Genomic DNA, 18,238 nt, shown 5'->3' with positions numbered 1-18,238 from the left:
AAATAGTGGTGGCTTTAACTAATGAAAGCATTAGGATGTTAACTGAGCAGTGAATTGAGTGATAATCTTCAGGAAGATAAGTGATCTTTTATTTTAGCTCCAAATAAGATGAGAAGTATGTTTCTCTTGTTGATATGAAGAATGTTGTAAAAGAAATTTTAGCTGAGTTTCTCCAGTTGCTTTTTTTCAAGAGCAGACTAGTGCAAAGTGAGGTGATCAAAACCTATGCAAGCTGCTTCCTTATACGTTTATAGGCAAGGGATTATTTTACTTCTCAATTTAAATAATATTAGAATGAAGTAAATGATTTCAGGGCTGGTAGCTGTTCTCCACTCTCCTCCCACTTCATGCTACGTATCTTCATCAGGATTAGAATTAAGACTGATTTGAAAAACCTTGGTTATAATGGTACAAATCCATGCATTTTGGAATTAAGTAGTCATCATATGCTTGCTTTAAATGGCTACTTTTTTTCTGTCACTGAATTATTTTAAAATCTTTTAGTTTTGGTCTAGGGCAAGAAGCTGTGCACAAAAGGACATTCTGTGCTGAATAAGATCTGATCTCTGTGCAATGTGTCCTGACAGTCAGGAAACAATGATATTGCCTTTTGGTATATAATGTATTGTGGTTCAGTTGCCACATATGTTGCAATAAAGCAGTTCTGGTCAGCAGTATTTTATTGGAAATCTCTGGTTTTATAAGCACCACTCAGAATCTCATAATTTTGTATAAGGAGCTATAAGGGTATCATGGGTGTGGGGGCGTGTATGTGGAAGTGGAAGTATTTTCTTGCCTGCTGATGACCTTTACATGGGCCACTATTGTTAAAATATAAAGACCCCTTTTGCTTCCTGTTACTCTTAATCTATCAAAAATCAAATTTGGGGTGCTGGCCTCTAAAATAATAATAGGACTTGTATTCCTCAAAGTGTTTTACAAACATGTATTAAAGTATGGGGCATCTCAATCATGGAAATGAGATATACATTCCAAGGCACTCATGGTTTTTAACTGCAGGTTTATTTTCACAGGTCAGCATTTTGATTTCAGTAATTTACACTACAAATTATGGGACGACAATAGGTCTGTGTGGTACAGAGGTGTTGGACTATTATGCAAAAAGGAACATATAAATGTTGTCTCTACACTCAACTTTGTATTCTACAGACAGTTTAAAAGGCAATAGAAATATGAATTCAATTTTTTATACTATACTTTATTCTGAAAGGCCTACAAACACTAAATGACTGATGCCCCAATTCTGATTCTGAATCTGATCCAGGCAGTCTGTCTGCTTACCTGTGTGGAGCCCCAAGTTTAATGGTGGAGCAGTGTGCCTTTCTTGGCTTACAGTGCACGATTGGGACCTAAATCCTCTACTTATGTACTTCATTTATTTATCTGAGGAGTAAACACCTCATTTTGGGGGAAGGTGAGACTCAAATACTGAGTTGCAGTCCAACTTATGGGATCAGGGTGTCACGGAGTCCGCAGGTGATGCTCTGGAACTGCTCTCTACAAAGCCAGTCAGAACTCTGGTGAAGTCTCCTCTCTGTGAGCAGACTCTCTTCAGGGCAAGAAGCTCACACGGCTTCCACCTTCCTGGGTCTGACCTTGGAGCATTCAGCATCCTCTGCTCCTCTGTGCACTTCCCACAGTGAGTCCGCCCAGGCGGGGTCCTGGGGAAGCCAGAGGGTCCCGCATCCCCACTTTGCAGACGTGATTCTTAGCCAGCCAGTAAAACAGAGGTTTATTAGATGACAGGAACACCGTCTAAAAGAGAGCTTGTAGGTACAGAGAACAGGACCATCCTGTTCCGGGTCCTGAGCCAGGTCCATCCTGGAGGCAGCGAGCCAGACACCCAGGTCTGCCCTCATCCCTTGTCCCCAGCTAGCTCCAAACTGCCTCACCCTCCAGCCCCTTCTCTCTGGGATTTGTTCCTTTCCCGAGCCAGGAGGTCACCTGATCTCTTTGTTCTCCCACACCTTTAGCTATCTCCTTGCAGGGGGGAAGGACCCCGGCCATTAGTTTCCAGGAGACAAGAGTGCCGGCCATTTATGCACACTGGCCTTTTGCTCTGCAACAATCTCACCCCCTAGAGATTTAAAAAATGCATAGGGGAAACTGAGGCACCCCTACCATATTCAGAGGAAACATTAAGAACAGACCCATTTCGTCACACAGGACATTTGACTTTGGGCCAGGAAATATGTCCTTCTCCATTTAGAAAGCATCTAACACACAGTAGGTGCTGCTGCAATCCAAATAATAGTCTCAGAAAATTCTCCTTGAAAAAAACACCATTAATAAAGTAAATTGGCCGTCCGATGATCACCTTGTCAAGCACGACAAAAGGCATTATTGCTGGAATTTCTCCTGTGTACTTTCCATTATCTAATTTCTCTAGTATGTACATATGAAAAGGTTTGATAACAGAAACCTTTTCCATTAACGTGTTCTCAGCATAACACACTTCCATTCACATTTTCTAGTGATAGATTTCCTTCCCAGGTCCCTTATTAAAGGTAGCTCCGATACTTGGGAAAAACACAGGTAAAAACTAGAAGTAGTGGTATAGTTAAAAACAACAACAACAAAACAAACCAAAAAAACCCACCAACCCCCCCCCCCAAAACCTGAAATATAATTTAAGATTCTTGTAAAGTAAATAGGTAAAAATTGTTAAAATATATCTTAACTACGATAAAAGTAATAAACATTCTTAACCCTCTCAAGTAGGTTAGGACACAAAAAAATTCAATTTCCATTGGGTAAGGTGGCAAACTGGACATTTTCAAAACTCTTGTTGGGTAAATTCTATTCTTTTAAACTTTGGGGATAATCACTGATATAATTTACTTTGAGATGTAATTTACCTACAGCAATTCTGAGTATCAAAGGGGTAGCCGTGTTAGTCTGGATCTGTAAAAAGTGACCAAGAGTCCTGTGGCACCTTATAGAGTAACAGAAGTATTGGAGCATAAGCTTTCGTGGGTGAATACCCACTTCGTCAGATGCATGTTCTGAAATTCACAGATTTCCCATTCGCTCCAGAGGTAAGATAGTGTAAATTGATGTACTTGGTGCTGATTTTCTTAGATAAAGCGTAGATATTCAACTATACTGGACAATAAGCCTGTGCCTTGGACTTCTCCAAATTATGGCACATAATCACGCACATTTTTTGTCAAGTTCACTACTGAACTGACTCAAATTTGCATTCAATGAGGAAAGATCTGATTTATAGGCTGATCCTGCCACTATTGAAATTAATGGAAGTTTGACTTCAGCGGGAGAAGGCTGAAATTGGAAATGGTGGTTTTTTTTAGGCCCAAATCCTTCCCAATTCTCTCTCCCACACCCAGATTGACCCCTGACACAAGGGAACTCATGTAGTTCTGCTGTGTGGAGGGATGTGTGTATGCCAGGAAACTGCATGGGGTCTGCACACATTGTGCTCGGTGCAGCTACTCCCTAGTGCCTCTCAATGCAATTGTGTGCAGTTGGTCTATGGTGGCAGTCTGGCTTGCACTAGAGAATCTGCTGTTTCGTGAATCCTTCAGAGATGGTGGGTGATGTGGTGTCAGGACCCTGGAAATCTCCTCCATTCCTTAGAATGTGACTGCATTCCTTCCGTAGTGACTGCAGAGCAACTTTGTTCTGGTTCCATGGCTGTGGTGGGAGAATTTCTCCTGTAGTCATAGAATGATAGAAATGCAGGGCTGGAAGGGACCACAGGAGGTTGGCTAGTCCATCCTGCCATGCTGAGCAAGATGAAGTACACCTTGACCATCCCTGAAAGGTGGTTTGTCTAGCCTGTTCCTAAAAACTTTCAATGGTGGGAATTCCGCAGACTCCCAAGGTAAACTGTTCCAGAGCTTAATAGTCTTATTGTTAGACATTTTCCCTAATATCTTACCTGAATCTCTCTTCTTGCAAAATAAGCTGATTACTTCTTATCCTACTTTAAGTGGACAGGGAGAACAATTGATTACCATTCCCTCTGTAACAGCCCTCAACATATCTGAAGACTCCTATCATGTCCTCCTTCAGCCTTCTCTTCTCTAGACTAAACGTGCCTAATTCTTTCAGCCTGTCCTCATATGTCATGTTTTCCAAACTTTTTACCATTTTTGTTGCTCTCTTGTTGAACTCTCTTTAATTTGTTCATATCTTTCTTAGAGCTAAGGCTTCACCAGTGATTGATAGAATGGAACAATTGCCTCCCATGTCTTGTAGGCCAGGGGTTCTCAACCTTTTTCTTTCTGAACCCCCCCCCCCATGTTATAAAAACTCCATGGCTCACCTGTACTACAGCAGCTGGTTTTCTGCGTGTAAAAGGCAGGCCCAGCATTAAGGGGCACCAAGCATAGTAATTGCCTGGCGCCCCATGAGACTGAGGCCCCCATGAAACTACATTGCTCAGGCTTCAGCCCTGGGTGATGTGACTCAAGGCCCCGGCCTTCAGTCCCATATTGTGGGGCTTTGGCTCTCTGCTCTGGGCCCCAGCGAAACTAATGCTGGCTCTGCTTGACGGACCCCCTGAAACCTGCTCAGGGTCCCCCAGGCGGCCTCTGACCCGTAGTTGAGCACGATGGTTGTAGACAACACTTCTGCTGACATATCTCGGAATGACATTTGCCTTTTTTGCAGCAGCATCACGTTGTTGGCTCATATTCAGTTTGTGATCTGCTATAACCTCCAGATCCTTTTTGATAGTACTACTGCCTAGCTAGTTATTTCCAATTTTGTAGCTGTGCATTTGATTTTTTCCTTCCTAAATATAGTGCTTTGCATTTGTTTTTAGTGAATTTCAGAGATTCCCAGCAGCCAGGTGAGTGAATTGGGCTAAGCACTGGGGGGAAGATTTAGATCATTTGTGTGGAACTTTTTCTAAACAACAACTGCCATCAAAGCAAATGTGAAAAAAACAGCAAAGCAGAACTGTTTGCTTAGAATTTACTATAATATATGTTGACGTTAACAAGTTCCTATGCAGAAAGTGAAAAAAGGATCAATTAAGTGCCCTTTTGTTTCTAAGAAACATCATTAAAAGTTGGTGATTGTAAGGTTTGTTTATAGACAATCACAAATGTATTTTAAACCAGTACAGCCAGCATTCTACACCACATTTAACATTTTCATGAGGCTAGGCAGTTTGCAGGTTATAGGTATTTATTAGAAGAATATGAAAATACTAATAGAACTGTCTGCTTGAGAAATTGATCTTTGTGTAAATAAATTTAAAATTTAGATTTCATTGAGTTCTGTGAGTTTGTTCTTGTAACTCAGTGACACATTAGGAATTCAATAAAAATTGTGTGTTTTTGATCTTCATATGGGTATAAATCTCATGTGAGCAAGAGCATAGGTCAAATTCAAGGCCTCATTGGAAATGTAATAGCTTCTTAGTGTGTTAATTGTGATTTACATTTTTGAAGTGCTATACAAACAAACATTAACCAATTAATGCTAATAACTGGAAGGCTAGGTTAGTAAACATCATTTATTAGGGGAAATTGCCATTCAAAAGATCTACTGTATTTATATTATTATTTATCTCTGTGGCATCAACATTATGCTAGACACTTTGTGTGGATATGAAGAGCAGATCCCTGTCCTGAAGAGCTTATGATCTAAATAGCATATAAATAAAGCATGAGGGAACGTGTGTGCTAGGTCCATGTTTTTAGTGAATGTTATTTGTTGTATGTGCTATATACATGTTATGAACTTCACTTCCTAATAAATGAAGCGTTGTACAAGTCTGACCATTTGCACAATCATAATCCCCAAATTAGGTACTAAATTATGCCTCTCCTTGCATAAATGCACTGGAATAGGGAGAGGGCATAGGGAGCCCTGCCTTTCCCATCGCTCTGTGCACTCATGCAGAACGAGAGGGAGTTGGTGTGTATCTCTTGGAATTATATCTATTGTGTGATCATAATTAGATGCATGTTTTGTTTTATTGAGATGCTACTATTTATGTGAGGGTCAGCGTTCATGTTGTAAAAGAGGTTGTGTGGGTTTAAGTCTGATGGTCTGTGAACTCCTTTATGAACATGGACAATTGGAGATTAATAGATTCCCTAGAAAACAGAAAAGAAACATTGTGGAGATTCTGCTAGCTGGCATGTTGCAGCTCAAAAGCAGATGTGACATGCCTTTCATTTCATTGTCATGCATGACACCAAATGATGCAGTTCCTGCTGACTTGTTTATAAATATAACATGTTGGTGGCAATAACTATGGCTTGATGAGAGATCCAAGATAGGAGGTAATGGGCTTCATCCTTTCTGAAATACGACACTTTTGGAAAACAGTGTATTTGATAATTCCTCAAGAAACAACTTTTTGGGTTACCTTTCGTACCCCCCTTTAGTCTGTGCAAACATGAGTGTGCTTCAGATGTTAATCTCAGATTGGGTCAGATTCAGGGCTGGCTGCGGAATAACTAAAGAACCTTGTCTATATTTGGCAGTCAGAACAAGGCACCTTGAAACCAACTTCGTCCTCCCCTCCACCCCCCGCCAACAAAACAAAACAAGAGCTTCTATCTGAGCGTAGATATTGACTAAATATTGACTTCATTTAACTACTGTTTGGGAGGAGTTAGCAGGTGATGTCTGACTTGTTAATCCAGACGTTGGTTTCAGAATGAGTACGATATAGGGGGAGATCTACAAAGCTTATGATGTGAAAGACTGGCCTTGGTCTGATGTTTGTGCGCAATGTTCTTGCAAAGGATTTTGCCTTTTTGTCAAAATTGTGTGAAAATCAAAACATAACAGCATGCCCAGTTTTGCTTGTGTACATATGAAAAGATGAGCTGTATGAGACTACTATCAATAAACCGTTTGCTAAAGAAGTTTTGTATTCATGGTGGAAACTCTGTAAGTAAATTTTGCAGTATGTAAAAGGGGAAACATTCCAATTATATCTGACTCATAGCAGGCTCTGCATATGTGTGAACAGGCTGTGCACAACATAATCATATTATTACTGGAAAGGGTTCAACTTTAACAGCACAGCCACATCCGAGATGAGAGAGCCTCCTTTTAGGACAGGTTTTCTTTTCTGTTTCAGTGAGTTGAGGAAGAGGATTTGTAAGTATATTTGTCCACTTGGGCTTTCTAAAGGCTTAGTTGCTTCCAGGTTGATTTTTTTGTAATTTTTTTTTTAAATGTTATTTTTAGGGAATGGTGGATGCATCGGAGAAGGAAATCAAAATATAATACTAGAAATCAGTGTTATCTTGACTATATTAAAATAGTAATAATTGAAATTGATCATCTAAAATACATTTGTTAAATTACTCTAAGCAGTTGTCTGTCACTTTAGGTGCTTTTTTAGGCAACCAATGACAGACTAAAGCCTGTGGGGTTCTTAAGTGAAGGAGTTAAAAAAAAAATACCCAAAAACCGGACACTTGATTTTTGGTGTTAAATACAAGAGTAGGTGCAACTACATCCCTGGATCAAATTTACAATTCCTTTCTCTGCCTTTGTTGATATACTCAACTAGTTTTAATACTTCACTTACTGTCAATGTTAACATCTTGGTCACTGGATTCAGAAATGTCCACTGACTCATTTAGTTTAGTTTACTGTGTACAGTATTGAAAAAATCATATTAACACGCAGCATATTAACTAGAAACAACCCCTCCTCCAGTAATATACATGCATGCATTTCTTTTCCCCGTGAGGTAAGAAAATGGAGAAGAACTGCACATTTGATAAAGTTAGTCTCTTAATATCCTCATTCTGGAAGATATTCAGACACCATGGTGATTAGTGTGCTATAAGAACCTGAATAGTATCAGTGTCCTGTGATTCAGTGTTTGATAATTACTCTGGTTTATTCTGTTTGTAGATGCTGTAACAATGAAGCTGAGCTGCACTGAAGTACCTCTTTATGTAAGTTCTACAACATTAGGCTTTTGCCCTAAGAGGCTCTTTCTTTTGGATAACAGCGTATTCAAGGCGAATGAATGAAACAGAAAGCTGTTCTCTGGTTGACTGAGACTTTAGGCCACTGAATGTTACTGTTTAATTCAGGCGTTTCTGGGGAAAGTGCTCTTTGAATATTATGGCTCACATTGCTGAAGTCAGTTTAAAATTATTTTCCCTTCACGGTCATTATTTTAGATTTTCTTAATTTTAGTACTTAGAAACATAGATAATACTTACGGAGGGAAACCAGTTACTCCATAGTTTAAAGTTGCAACTGTGTTTCTGCCAGAAACCCACATTTTTCATTGTCCCCCCTTTTCCTTCCTGAGCATATACAAAAAAGTCCTCTCAGCCTCAAAATTAGTACTCTATAGTTGGGGCTAAGGTACAGTTTTTCAACAAAATGTGGAGTGATTGGACAAGAAGTTTTTGCTTGACGACACCCTAAAAATAGAGGCACTCACCAGAGTTCAAAAAGCCACCTGACTTTGAAGCAAAATAGGACCTACAGTGAATAATATTTTGTTTACTGGACTCCCTAGCTGTGATCTGGTGTCCAGGATGAAAAGTTAGAGGATTAAACTTTTAATTTCAAAAGTTATTAATATTCAGATTTGTAATGGTGCTATCTGCTGCAGTGAGCTTATATTTGGTCATCAAAAGACTGCTGGAATTCTGATCTTTCATTAACAACAACAAAGTCTCTTTTCCTTGCAAATGTAGACTTCAAAATATTGTAATCTGTTGAGAGCCTTATTGATGGAAGAAAGAGAAAATGGCTGCAAAAAGGCTTGCAGAGGGAATGATGATCCTTCTAAAGCTCTCCAGGGATTCTCCCTTCCTGCAGACCTCAGAAAGTTCACAAGAAAGGGGGTATCCTTCTGATCCCTTTCTTGTCCAAGCCCCCTGTTCAGTCTAAGGGGCTGTAGAGAGCAGGGTTTGGGGTGGTGGTTAGGGGCCAGGCATTCCTTCTTTCCTGTGGAGCTACTGAGTTTACAGGAGAGGAGACCTAGTAGTGAGCCTTAGGAGGGCTTATCAGCCCCCCCTGCAGGCCTTAAGAGGCTTGCTGGGTTAATCCCCCAAACTTTAGAATCGTGAGTCTAGAAGCGCCCATCGCTATATTTGAGCTTTGGGAGGCTCATTAAAGGTCATCCTCAACCTCACATAAACCTTAGTGGATTTCTTAGTCCCAGATAAGCTTATTTTGACTATTTGGGCAGGGATGGTGTCCTAGCCTCTGTTTGCCGGAAGCTGGGAATGGGCGACAGGGGTGGATAACTTGATGATTACTACTTCTTTTCATTCCCTCTGGGGGGACACCTGGCATTGGTCACTGTCAGAAGACAGGATACTGGGTTAAATGGACCTTTGGTCTGACCCAGTATGGTGGTTCTTATGTTCTTATTGGAGGCCTCATGAGCATAATATGGTTTGCATTTGGACAGCTGCCAACTCTTCCTCTGAGGCTTGCTGGGGTAGTGGTTGTGGTTTGGGAGGGCACTAATGATCTCTGCCAGGACTGAGAGATGGTGAGATTTGAACTTCCTAGGATTAGTGGAGGGAGTTCCTGGAGCTGCTGGTGTCCTGATGAGTTTTGTAAGTCTCTCAGAAGCTGGAGTTCAAGATATCCCTGAATAGCCTATTAAGACTGGCATAGAGGTGTTGAGGGATGCAAATCTTCTAGGGCTCATGGGGGACCCTACAAGCCTCTTTGGACTAATGGGAGAGAGAGATGTTTCCTGAGGACTTTAATAACTCAGACATAGGTTAGGGGTTTGTTACAGGAATGGGTGGGTGAGATTCTGTGGCCTGAACTGTGCAGGAGGTGACACTAGATGATCATAATGGTCCCTTCTGACCTTAAATCTATGAGTCTATAAACTAGATCATGGAGACTCCCTGACAAACCTCATGAGGCTTAACAGGAGGTTGATGCAGTTACTCAGGTGGAGTCTATTTCTGTGCACTTCTCTCCACCCCCACTCCCCCCCAGGGTTCACAGGCAACAGGTTTCTTTCTTAAGGATCTTGTCAGTCATGATATTTTTCCCTGCCTGGGTAATTTTCAATTTAGATCTGAAAACAACTGACAAGTGTGTTCTATCCACTATGAAGGAGCCCTTGAGTAAGGGCATTTTCTTTTAGCCAGGGCCAATTAGTGTACACATGTATCTGGGAAGTTCCTTCTATTAGAGCAACTCCTGCTTTATTTGTATGGCTTTCACGGAAAACACAATCTAGTCAGTATTTAAATTAGATGTGAAAGTGCTTCTTTTGTCCATTTTCACTAAGCAATTTTCTGGCTTTTTGAATTTGTCTGAAATACCCTGAATTTTGGTCTCTAAGGAAGACTTTGAAGAAGTGCCTGAGGTGAATTTTTGCATTAATTCGAAAAATAATGGAATTCATTGAGTTGTCTGTTTTGAAGGAGGGGGCAGGGGGTGGCGGGAGAGGGCACAGAAAGAAAAATGATGATGCTTATATACTGAGCACATGTAACTTGACAAAATTCAGTGTTACATTGTAAGGTATTATGCCCAATAGGAGTAAAATGATTTTTAGCTCAATGTCATCTCCACTCAGTCTGTTGGAGAATCTCACAATGAAAACTGGCAGAAAAGGAAAAATGCACTGGTTGTAGTTCAAGACTGACTTATCTACTCTGTATTAGTAGAGCATGGCTTGCCAGCTCTGGGCAGCAGGGCCCATCCCTGCCCATGGGGATTGGAGCGGGTGGGGCCCCAGCACCCCATCCCTCCACCCCTCTGTGATGCAACACGCACTGCTGCTGCCGTGTGCCATCGTCCACAAGCTCCCGGGAGCAGCATGCAATGCAATGCTCCTTCCCTCCTGTCCCCCGCTCCGTGCTACCTCTTCTCCTCGTGACATTGCCCCCACGCTGACCCTTACCCCTAGTCCCCACCTTCGCACTGCCTCTTTCCCACAAGACCCTGCCCCCCGACTCACTTCCTTTCTTCCTCACCCCCAATCGCTAGACCTTGTGAGATGGCTTGCTGCTGCGGGTGTGGATGCAGATACAGGTAAAAGACAGCTAGTGGATTGCGGGTTGATCCTGCAGATACGGTTCCACATATTTGTATCTATGCCAGGTGGTACATATGAGGGCTAAAATTGGCCCCATGGAGTGTTTGCTTTTCAAATTCTTTGCCAATATTTTTAGCATCTGTGTTTATTGGTATCCACTGGACTATATTGCCTCCATAATCTGAGAATATCTGAAGTAAATATAAGACAGCCTCAGTGATGTATACAAAATGTATTCTAGTAATGAATAATAATAATGATAACAGAATAATCATAGGCTATGTCTAGTATTATGTTATCCTGCTGTAACTCTAATAATCATGAAGATCAGGTAGGAGATGAATTTTTAACCACCTGGGTGCATGCTACCATTAAAAGCCTTCAAGAGGCTTATTGGGATTGGTGTGTGTAATGCAGTGTTATTTAGAATAGTCACTGAACACCTAAACTTCTTTGCAAGTCTAAGATTTTACCAGCATAGTATAGTCTAATCTAGTCAAATGAATAATGACTTCTGTTTATTTTTTGTTATTTAAAAGGAAATATATTCAGAAAAGTCAGTCGTTGGATTATCTGATTTTATGTGAAGTATAATCAAATACATATGGTCCATATTATTCCTCAATTTAGAAAATGCATTATTTTGATAAATTTTCCATATACGTAATTTCAGTGACAGCAACAGGATCACAATCTTATTACCACACGTATAAACGTCATGGTTTCAAAAATAAATTATAATGAAAGAGAAAATTAGAGGTTTCAAGCACATGTTTTTCAGCTAATTGAAGGACCTGTTTGCAGCTTCTAGAAAGCAAAGTATTATTGTCCACATTACAGAATTTTCCCTTGTAAACCAGGCAAATGTTCAGGGTTACTCAAAGCAGTAACACTCGATTAATAAAGTAACATCATGTGATTCTGTGTGGTCCATGTCCAATAATTATGATAAATCATTTGAGTCAATGTAGTTTTAGTTCAAGTAACTTGAACTTACAATAGTATATATGCTTCGTTCTCTTAAAATTTATTATTTTAATTTTTAACTTGAACAGAGTAAAATGACAGAGAGAAAATAAGCATTTGATGAAACACTTGCAAGATGTTAAAAGTAGGGCTGTCAAGTGATTAAAAAATTAATTGCAATTAATCGTACTGTTAATAATAGAATACCATTTATTTAAATATTTTTGCATGTTTTCTACATTTTCAAATATATTTAAATTACAACATAGAATACAAAGTGTACAGTGCTCACTTTATATTTATTTTTGATTACAAGTATTTGCACTATGAAAAAACAAAATTAATAGTATTTTTTCAATTCACCGAATAAACAGATTGCACTACAGTATTTGTATCATGAAAGTTGAACTTACAAATCTAGAATTATGTACAAAAAAACCTGAATTCAAAAATAAAACAATGTAAAATTTTAGAGCCTTGCAAGTCCACTCAGTCAAATAAGTTTCTTGTTCAGTCACTCAGACAAATAAGTTTGTTTACATTTGCAGGAGATAATGCTGCCCGCTTCTTGTTTACAATGTCACCTGAAAGTGAGAACAGGCGTTCTCATGGCACTGTTGTAGCTGATGTCGCAAGATATTTATGTGCCAGATATGCTAAAGATTCACATGTCCTTTCATGCTTCAACCACCATTCCAGGAGACATGTGTGATGCGTCCATGCTGATGATTAGCTCTGCTCGAAAACCATCCAAAGCAGTGCGGACCGACGCATGTTCATTTTCATCATCTGAGTCAGATGCCATCAGCAGAAGGTTGATTTTCTTTTTTGGTGGTTCGCGTTCTGTAGTGTCCACGTTGGATTGTTGCTCTTTTAAGACATCTGAAAGCATGCTTCACACCTCATCCCTCTCAGATTTTGGAAGGCACTTCAGATTCTTAAATCTTGGGTCGAGTGCTGTGGCTAACTTTAGAAATCTCACATTGGTACCTTTGTGTTTTGTCAAATCTGCAGTGAAAGCGTCCTTAAAATGAACAACATGCGCTGGGTCATTATCAGAGACTGCTTTAATGGTGATATAAAACATGCTATAATGGGGGTAGGCAACCTAATGGCACGTGTGCAGAAGGCAGCATGCAAGGCGATTTTCAGTGGCACTCTCACTGCCCGGGTCCTGGTCACTGTTCCAGGGGCCTCTGCATTTTAATTTAAATTTAAATGAAACTTCTTAAACATTTTAAAAACCTTATTTATTTTACATACAATAGTTTAGTTATATATTATAGACTTGTAGAAAGAGACATTTTAACATTTTTAGAAGGTATTACTGGCATGCGAAACCTTAAATTAGAGTGAATAAATGAAGACTCAGCACACCGCTTCTGAAAGGTTGCCAACCCCTGTGCTATAACATGAAATATTTTTAGCAGGTAGTGTTCTGCTGACTCCCTGCTGCTGGAGCCTTTCTGTGCTGCTGGGAAAGGCTCTGGCAGTGGGGAAAGTCTCCATTAGCTCCCTGTGGTGGGGAAAGGCTCCAGCAGCAGGAAGCTGGTGGAGCCTTTGCCTGCCACTAAGAGACTCTAGCAGCAGGGAAGATTCTGGTAGGCAGAGGCAGGGGGAAAGGTTCTGGCAGCTGCTGGAACCCTTTTCCCACTGCCAGAGCCTTTCACTGCTGCACGTAGCTACATACCACAGTGTGGATGCAGCCTGCCTTTCATTGCTGCACGTAGCTACATGTACCCTAGATGCCATCAGCACTGTACACAAGGCCTAAGGCACCATCAACTCACATAGCTGCAGATATTTCCTTGTAGAAAATAACAGTGCCCCAGTTAGTATCGTCTTCAAGCAGATTCACCTTCTGTGCTGTGAAATCCACTTTTGCGAGGCTGTTCTCCATAAGGAGCTATGTTGCTACAGGGGAGAAGAGGCCAGGAGAGCAATATGGAGCCACTGGGTCTTCATGTAGCTGTCTTGATATCCATAAGATTCCCCTACAACCCATAAGGATTGAGTAGGCCTCTCTTCCATCTTGTTTGGTAGTGCGTCGTTTCTGTCCCTCCCAAAGGAACATTGGGACACTAACCCCAGTTTTTTAAATTTATGATGTTTCCTTGATGCTTTTGTGGGTTTTTGCCACACAGGAGACAATTTGCTCCTGCAGTAAGTCATTACCGCTTTGTATTCCTGTAGCATTGCAGAGCCAATTCAGCGTTGCTCAAGTGACCTGTTCTCACACATCATTAACAGAATTGTTAAAAGGCAGTGTCAACTTGAAATCTTGTCTTAAAAAAATAAATGGCGTTAGCAGAAGCTTCAAGCACTACATCTGCCCCTTAGTTTCCCTGCCAGTTTTTATGATTTTACAATCAAACTCTCCTATTTAAAAAAAAATAATACAGCAGAAGTGAATGGGATTAAGGATCCATGTAAGCAACAGAGGAAATTGGCTAACAGGCTATACCAGGCTAAAAGTGAAACTGACTGTTAGAGCTGGTAAAAAAAATTCTCACAATAAACTTTTCTGCTAGGAAATGTGGCTTGTATTTTTTTTAAAAAAAAAAAGAAAAAAAAAAGATTTACCATTTGGATAATTGAAAATGAAAAATTTCGTTTTGATCTGACACTTTAAAAATAAATACATTTGTTTTGTTTTGACTACAAAGTCATTTTGTTTTGGATTTTTGGAAACAAAAAAAAATCTTTCCCTTCTTTGATTCTGGGGGCTATCACTCACTTTTTTACTCCCACTCCTTTAGCTGTTAAAAGAAATTGTGGAAAAGCCCACTTTTCACACTTTTTACTTTGTTCTAGCTGGTAAAAGTTAGAAAATGAAGCAAAATATTTCATTTTTTTTCAAAAGTCTGAAACAAAATGACGTTTTTTGTTTTGAAATATCCTTTAAAATCAAAACAAAATGAAAATTTCCATAGACATAGAAACCCCAAAAATTTTCAGTAGAAAACTTTAAAAGTAGGTTTTTCCAGTGAAATTTCTGTGGAAAAATGTGGGTTTTCATACCAGCTATAGATATCTGTTCTTTGGCTTGTCCTTTTGTTTTTGTTTAGGTCAGTGCTTTGTTCTTGGTAAGGTTCTTGGAGGCAGGGCCGACTTTAGGAACTGTGGGGCCGATTCAAGTACCCAGCGGTGGTCCGGGTCTTCGGTAGCGGGGGGTCTTTCACTCGCTCCCTGGCACTGAAGGATCCCCTGCTACCGAAGTGCTGCCAAAGACCCGGACCACTGCAGGGTGAGTAAAAAAAAATTAAAAAGGCACCTTAGGCGTGGGGCCTGATTCGGGGGAATCGGCCTAAAGCCGGCCCTGCTTGGTGGTGTCCTACGTTTCATTCTTAGGTACTTATGTGGGCCCCATTACCATAAAATCCAAGTGCCGAACAATCTTATTTATGTTCGCATCACCCCATCAGACGTGCTGTTATTCCCATTTTACAAATGGGGGCTAAGGGACAGAGAATTGAAGTGACTTGCCTAAGGTTATGAAGGAAGTCTGTGGGTAGAACAGGTGCTTGAACCCAGTTTCACAAATCCTAGGATAGTATCCTAACCCCCAGATCCTCCTTCCTTTCTAATGTGTGTAGATATCAAGGCTCTGTCTACACCGTCATTTTTCTTCAGATTTCCCACTGTTGCCACCAATGTAGCTTAGTTTAGGTAGTAGCAATGGTGGAAGAACTAGTGCAGACCAGCAGCTGGAGTTTTAACTAGTGTGCCATCTAAAACTTGCTCAGAGCATATGTAGACAATAGTATGGTTAAAATGCTGCCAGCCATGGGCAGTCTGTCTGATGGAGCTTTGCTGCTAGTGCAAGGGATGGGAAATAAGAAACAAAATGTTAGTGTAGCCAAGACCCGTGTTGGCTGTTTTTCTCAGAAGTCAACATACATATAGCCTATCTCTATAAAGGCATCTCTATATTACAACTTACTTCAGTTAATTGTACTTTGAGGTACAATCATCATTTCCTTCTGCAACTGTACAAGCATTTCAAAATTCTTTTGATCCTCTGATAACTTTTCAGAGAATGTTTCCTCTCTCCAGGGTGCTTGGGCAAAAGACCTGGGCTAGTTAGATTAATTAATTTCTTAATTATTTTCTTCTTTCAGGATGTTTCTTTCTGGTAGGGTGAGTGAGCATAGTTCCTTAAGACCCAAAGTGAAACCCATTACAGGAATTTGTTCACAGGTACCTTTATAGTATATGGTATATGAATAAGAACATACACAAAATTATGCCTGATTTTAAAAAAGTTAGTTGTCAGATCTTTTGCTAAAGATACAAGGAATGAAAAATGAAATAATGGAAAAGCTGTATCAGGGCTCTGCCACAGCCACCTGGGATAGAGAGTGAAAACAACAAATTCCTTAATTGACTTTCAAGGTTTTTGAAAGTACAGGCTGCCATACTCATGGGCAATTTTTAACTACCCAGACATCTAATGGGTAAGAAAGACAGCAAAACATGCATCAACCAAAAGAATCTTTGCTTATGAAAAGGATTGTTTTGTGATCCAAAACCCACAGCATCATACCAGGGAGAAGTGATAATGAATCTACTCTTTGAGAGGGAGAAATTGATTGAAAAAGAGAGAGTAGGGAATTTTGGTACTAGTGACCATGAACTAAATTAATTCATCATTATTTGTGTCACAGTAGCATCTAGATGCCCCGATCAGGGCCCCATTATGCTAGGCACTTTATGCACATACAGTGAAAAGATTTTTCCCTCTCCCCAAAATCTTACAATCAAAGTGCAGTATAATAGGGAATGGATGTTAGATTTTAGGAAAGCAGATTTCCCATTGACTTCAATAGGAATTTTGTCTGAATGAAGACTGAATGAAAAAGTGCATGAGAACTAAAGGAGATTACTCTTTGGGCTAGATAACCAACTCCTTCAGAAAAGTCACAGAGAAGGAGGAAATGTCCATCAGAAGGAAAAAAAAATGGATATGATATAATTCCACACTTACCAGTAACAGTGGAAAATTGTGTAGGCAGCTTCCATTATACTTAGACATGTTTGGGTAAATTAACTGCTGTTGTACATGTGAATAAATTAAATGTGAAAACATTTAGACACTTGTTTTCATATTAGAAGTTAAATGGTTTTGGATTAGTAAGAGGAGCCCTCTTAGAGTACGTCTACACTACCTGCCAGATTGGCGGGTAGTGATCGATCTATCGGGGATCAATTTTATCGCGTCTAATGTAGACGTGATAAAATCGATCCCCGATCGTTCTGCCGTCGACTCCGGAACTCCACTGCGGCGAGAGGCGGAAGCCGAGTCAACGGGGTATGGCAGTGGTCATCTCTCCGCCGTCCTCACGACCAGGTAAATCGACCAAAGAAATGCCGACTTAGCATAGCTGAAATTGAGTATCTTAGGTCAACACCTCCCACCCCTGGCCCAGTGTAGACCTAGCCTTAGAAGGAACAGAGCCCATGGGAAGAGATGGTGAGCATAGGCATGTCACCTTGGAGTGTCACAGTTCCACCCAGATCTGCCCTATTGTACTCGGAGGGTAACTGGTGAGATCACTTTATGGGGTGCAGTACAAGTCCTCCCACATGTTCACCCTATTCTATTGGCCGGCACATGAGGGGACGGAGCCATAACTTTGCCTGCTCCCTGCTGCCTTCCTCCTGGGAGACTGAGGAAGGCTTCTCCTTTCTGCTCTGTGCTCAGCTATGTTAGGGCTAGATACAATTCTAGCCAATAGGTTGGATGTTCAACCAGCCCAAAATAACTGTCATATTTAAGGGTGATTTCAAGCTGTACAAATGAAAACACTATTTAAAATGTGATGACCTTTTATAATGTATGTTAATCTCCCATTTACATTGACTGATCCATGGAGCCCCTCTTGTGGGGCTTGATTCAGCTCTGATTGAAGCCAGTGAGTGTTACTGTTGACTGTAGTGTGAGCTGGGGATGGGCCCTTAGTGGGTAGATGCTTTGATGTGAACACAAAAGTACATGCACAGTTATTGACCTACATTTATATGCAAAGTCACTCCCAAAATAAGACATGCTGAAGAAATATATTTAGAACAATGAGACCTGTTTTAAAAGAGAAGGCGGTAATCTATTTAATAAGTCTTCTTCATTGCTTCAGCTAATAGTAAAAATAAGATGGTGTGTTTCTCTTCATGGCCCTTTTGCAAATAAAAAAAAATTGGTCTCTGGTTGGCAGTAAAAGAGGTGAAAAATAGGGAGGTAGGGAATTTTCAGAATTCCTCTCCATTTTG

The 18,238-nt window shown here is 40.4% G+C and overlaps 1 protein-coding gene across 3 annotated transcripts in view; it reads left to right on the top strand.

Annotated features, from left to right (window-relative positions):
• Positions 1–18,238, top strand: part of ARHGEF28 (Rho guanine nucleotide exchange factor 28) — a 230,453-nt gene that overhangs the window by 7,510 nt on the left and 204,705 nt on the right. For all 3 annotated transcript variants that reach the window (XM_032763554.2, XM_032763555.2, XM_032763557.2), the window contains exon 2: positions 7,882–7,925. In XM_032763554.2, the coding sequence (XP_032619445.1) occupies positions 7,893–7,925 (33 nt within the window). In that variant the 5' untranslated portion in view covers positions 7,882–7,892. The remainder of the gene's footprint in view (positions 1–7,881; positions 7,926–18,238) is intronic.

The sequence above is a fragment of the Chelonoidis abingdonii genome, chromosome 6 (genome assembly GCF_003597395.2).
Source record: "Chelonoidis abingdonii isolate Lonesome George chromosome 6, CheloAbing_2.0, whole genome shotgun sequence".
NCBI classification, from domain to species: Eukaryota; Metazoa; Chordata; order Testudines; family Testudinidae; genus Chelonoidis; species Chelonoidis abingdonii.
Note: the sequence above shows the minus strand (reverse complement) of the source record. Positions and strands in the feature narration are given on the sequence as shown.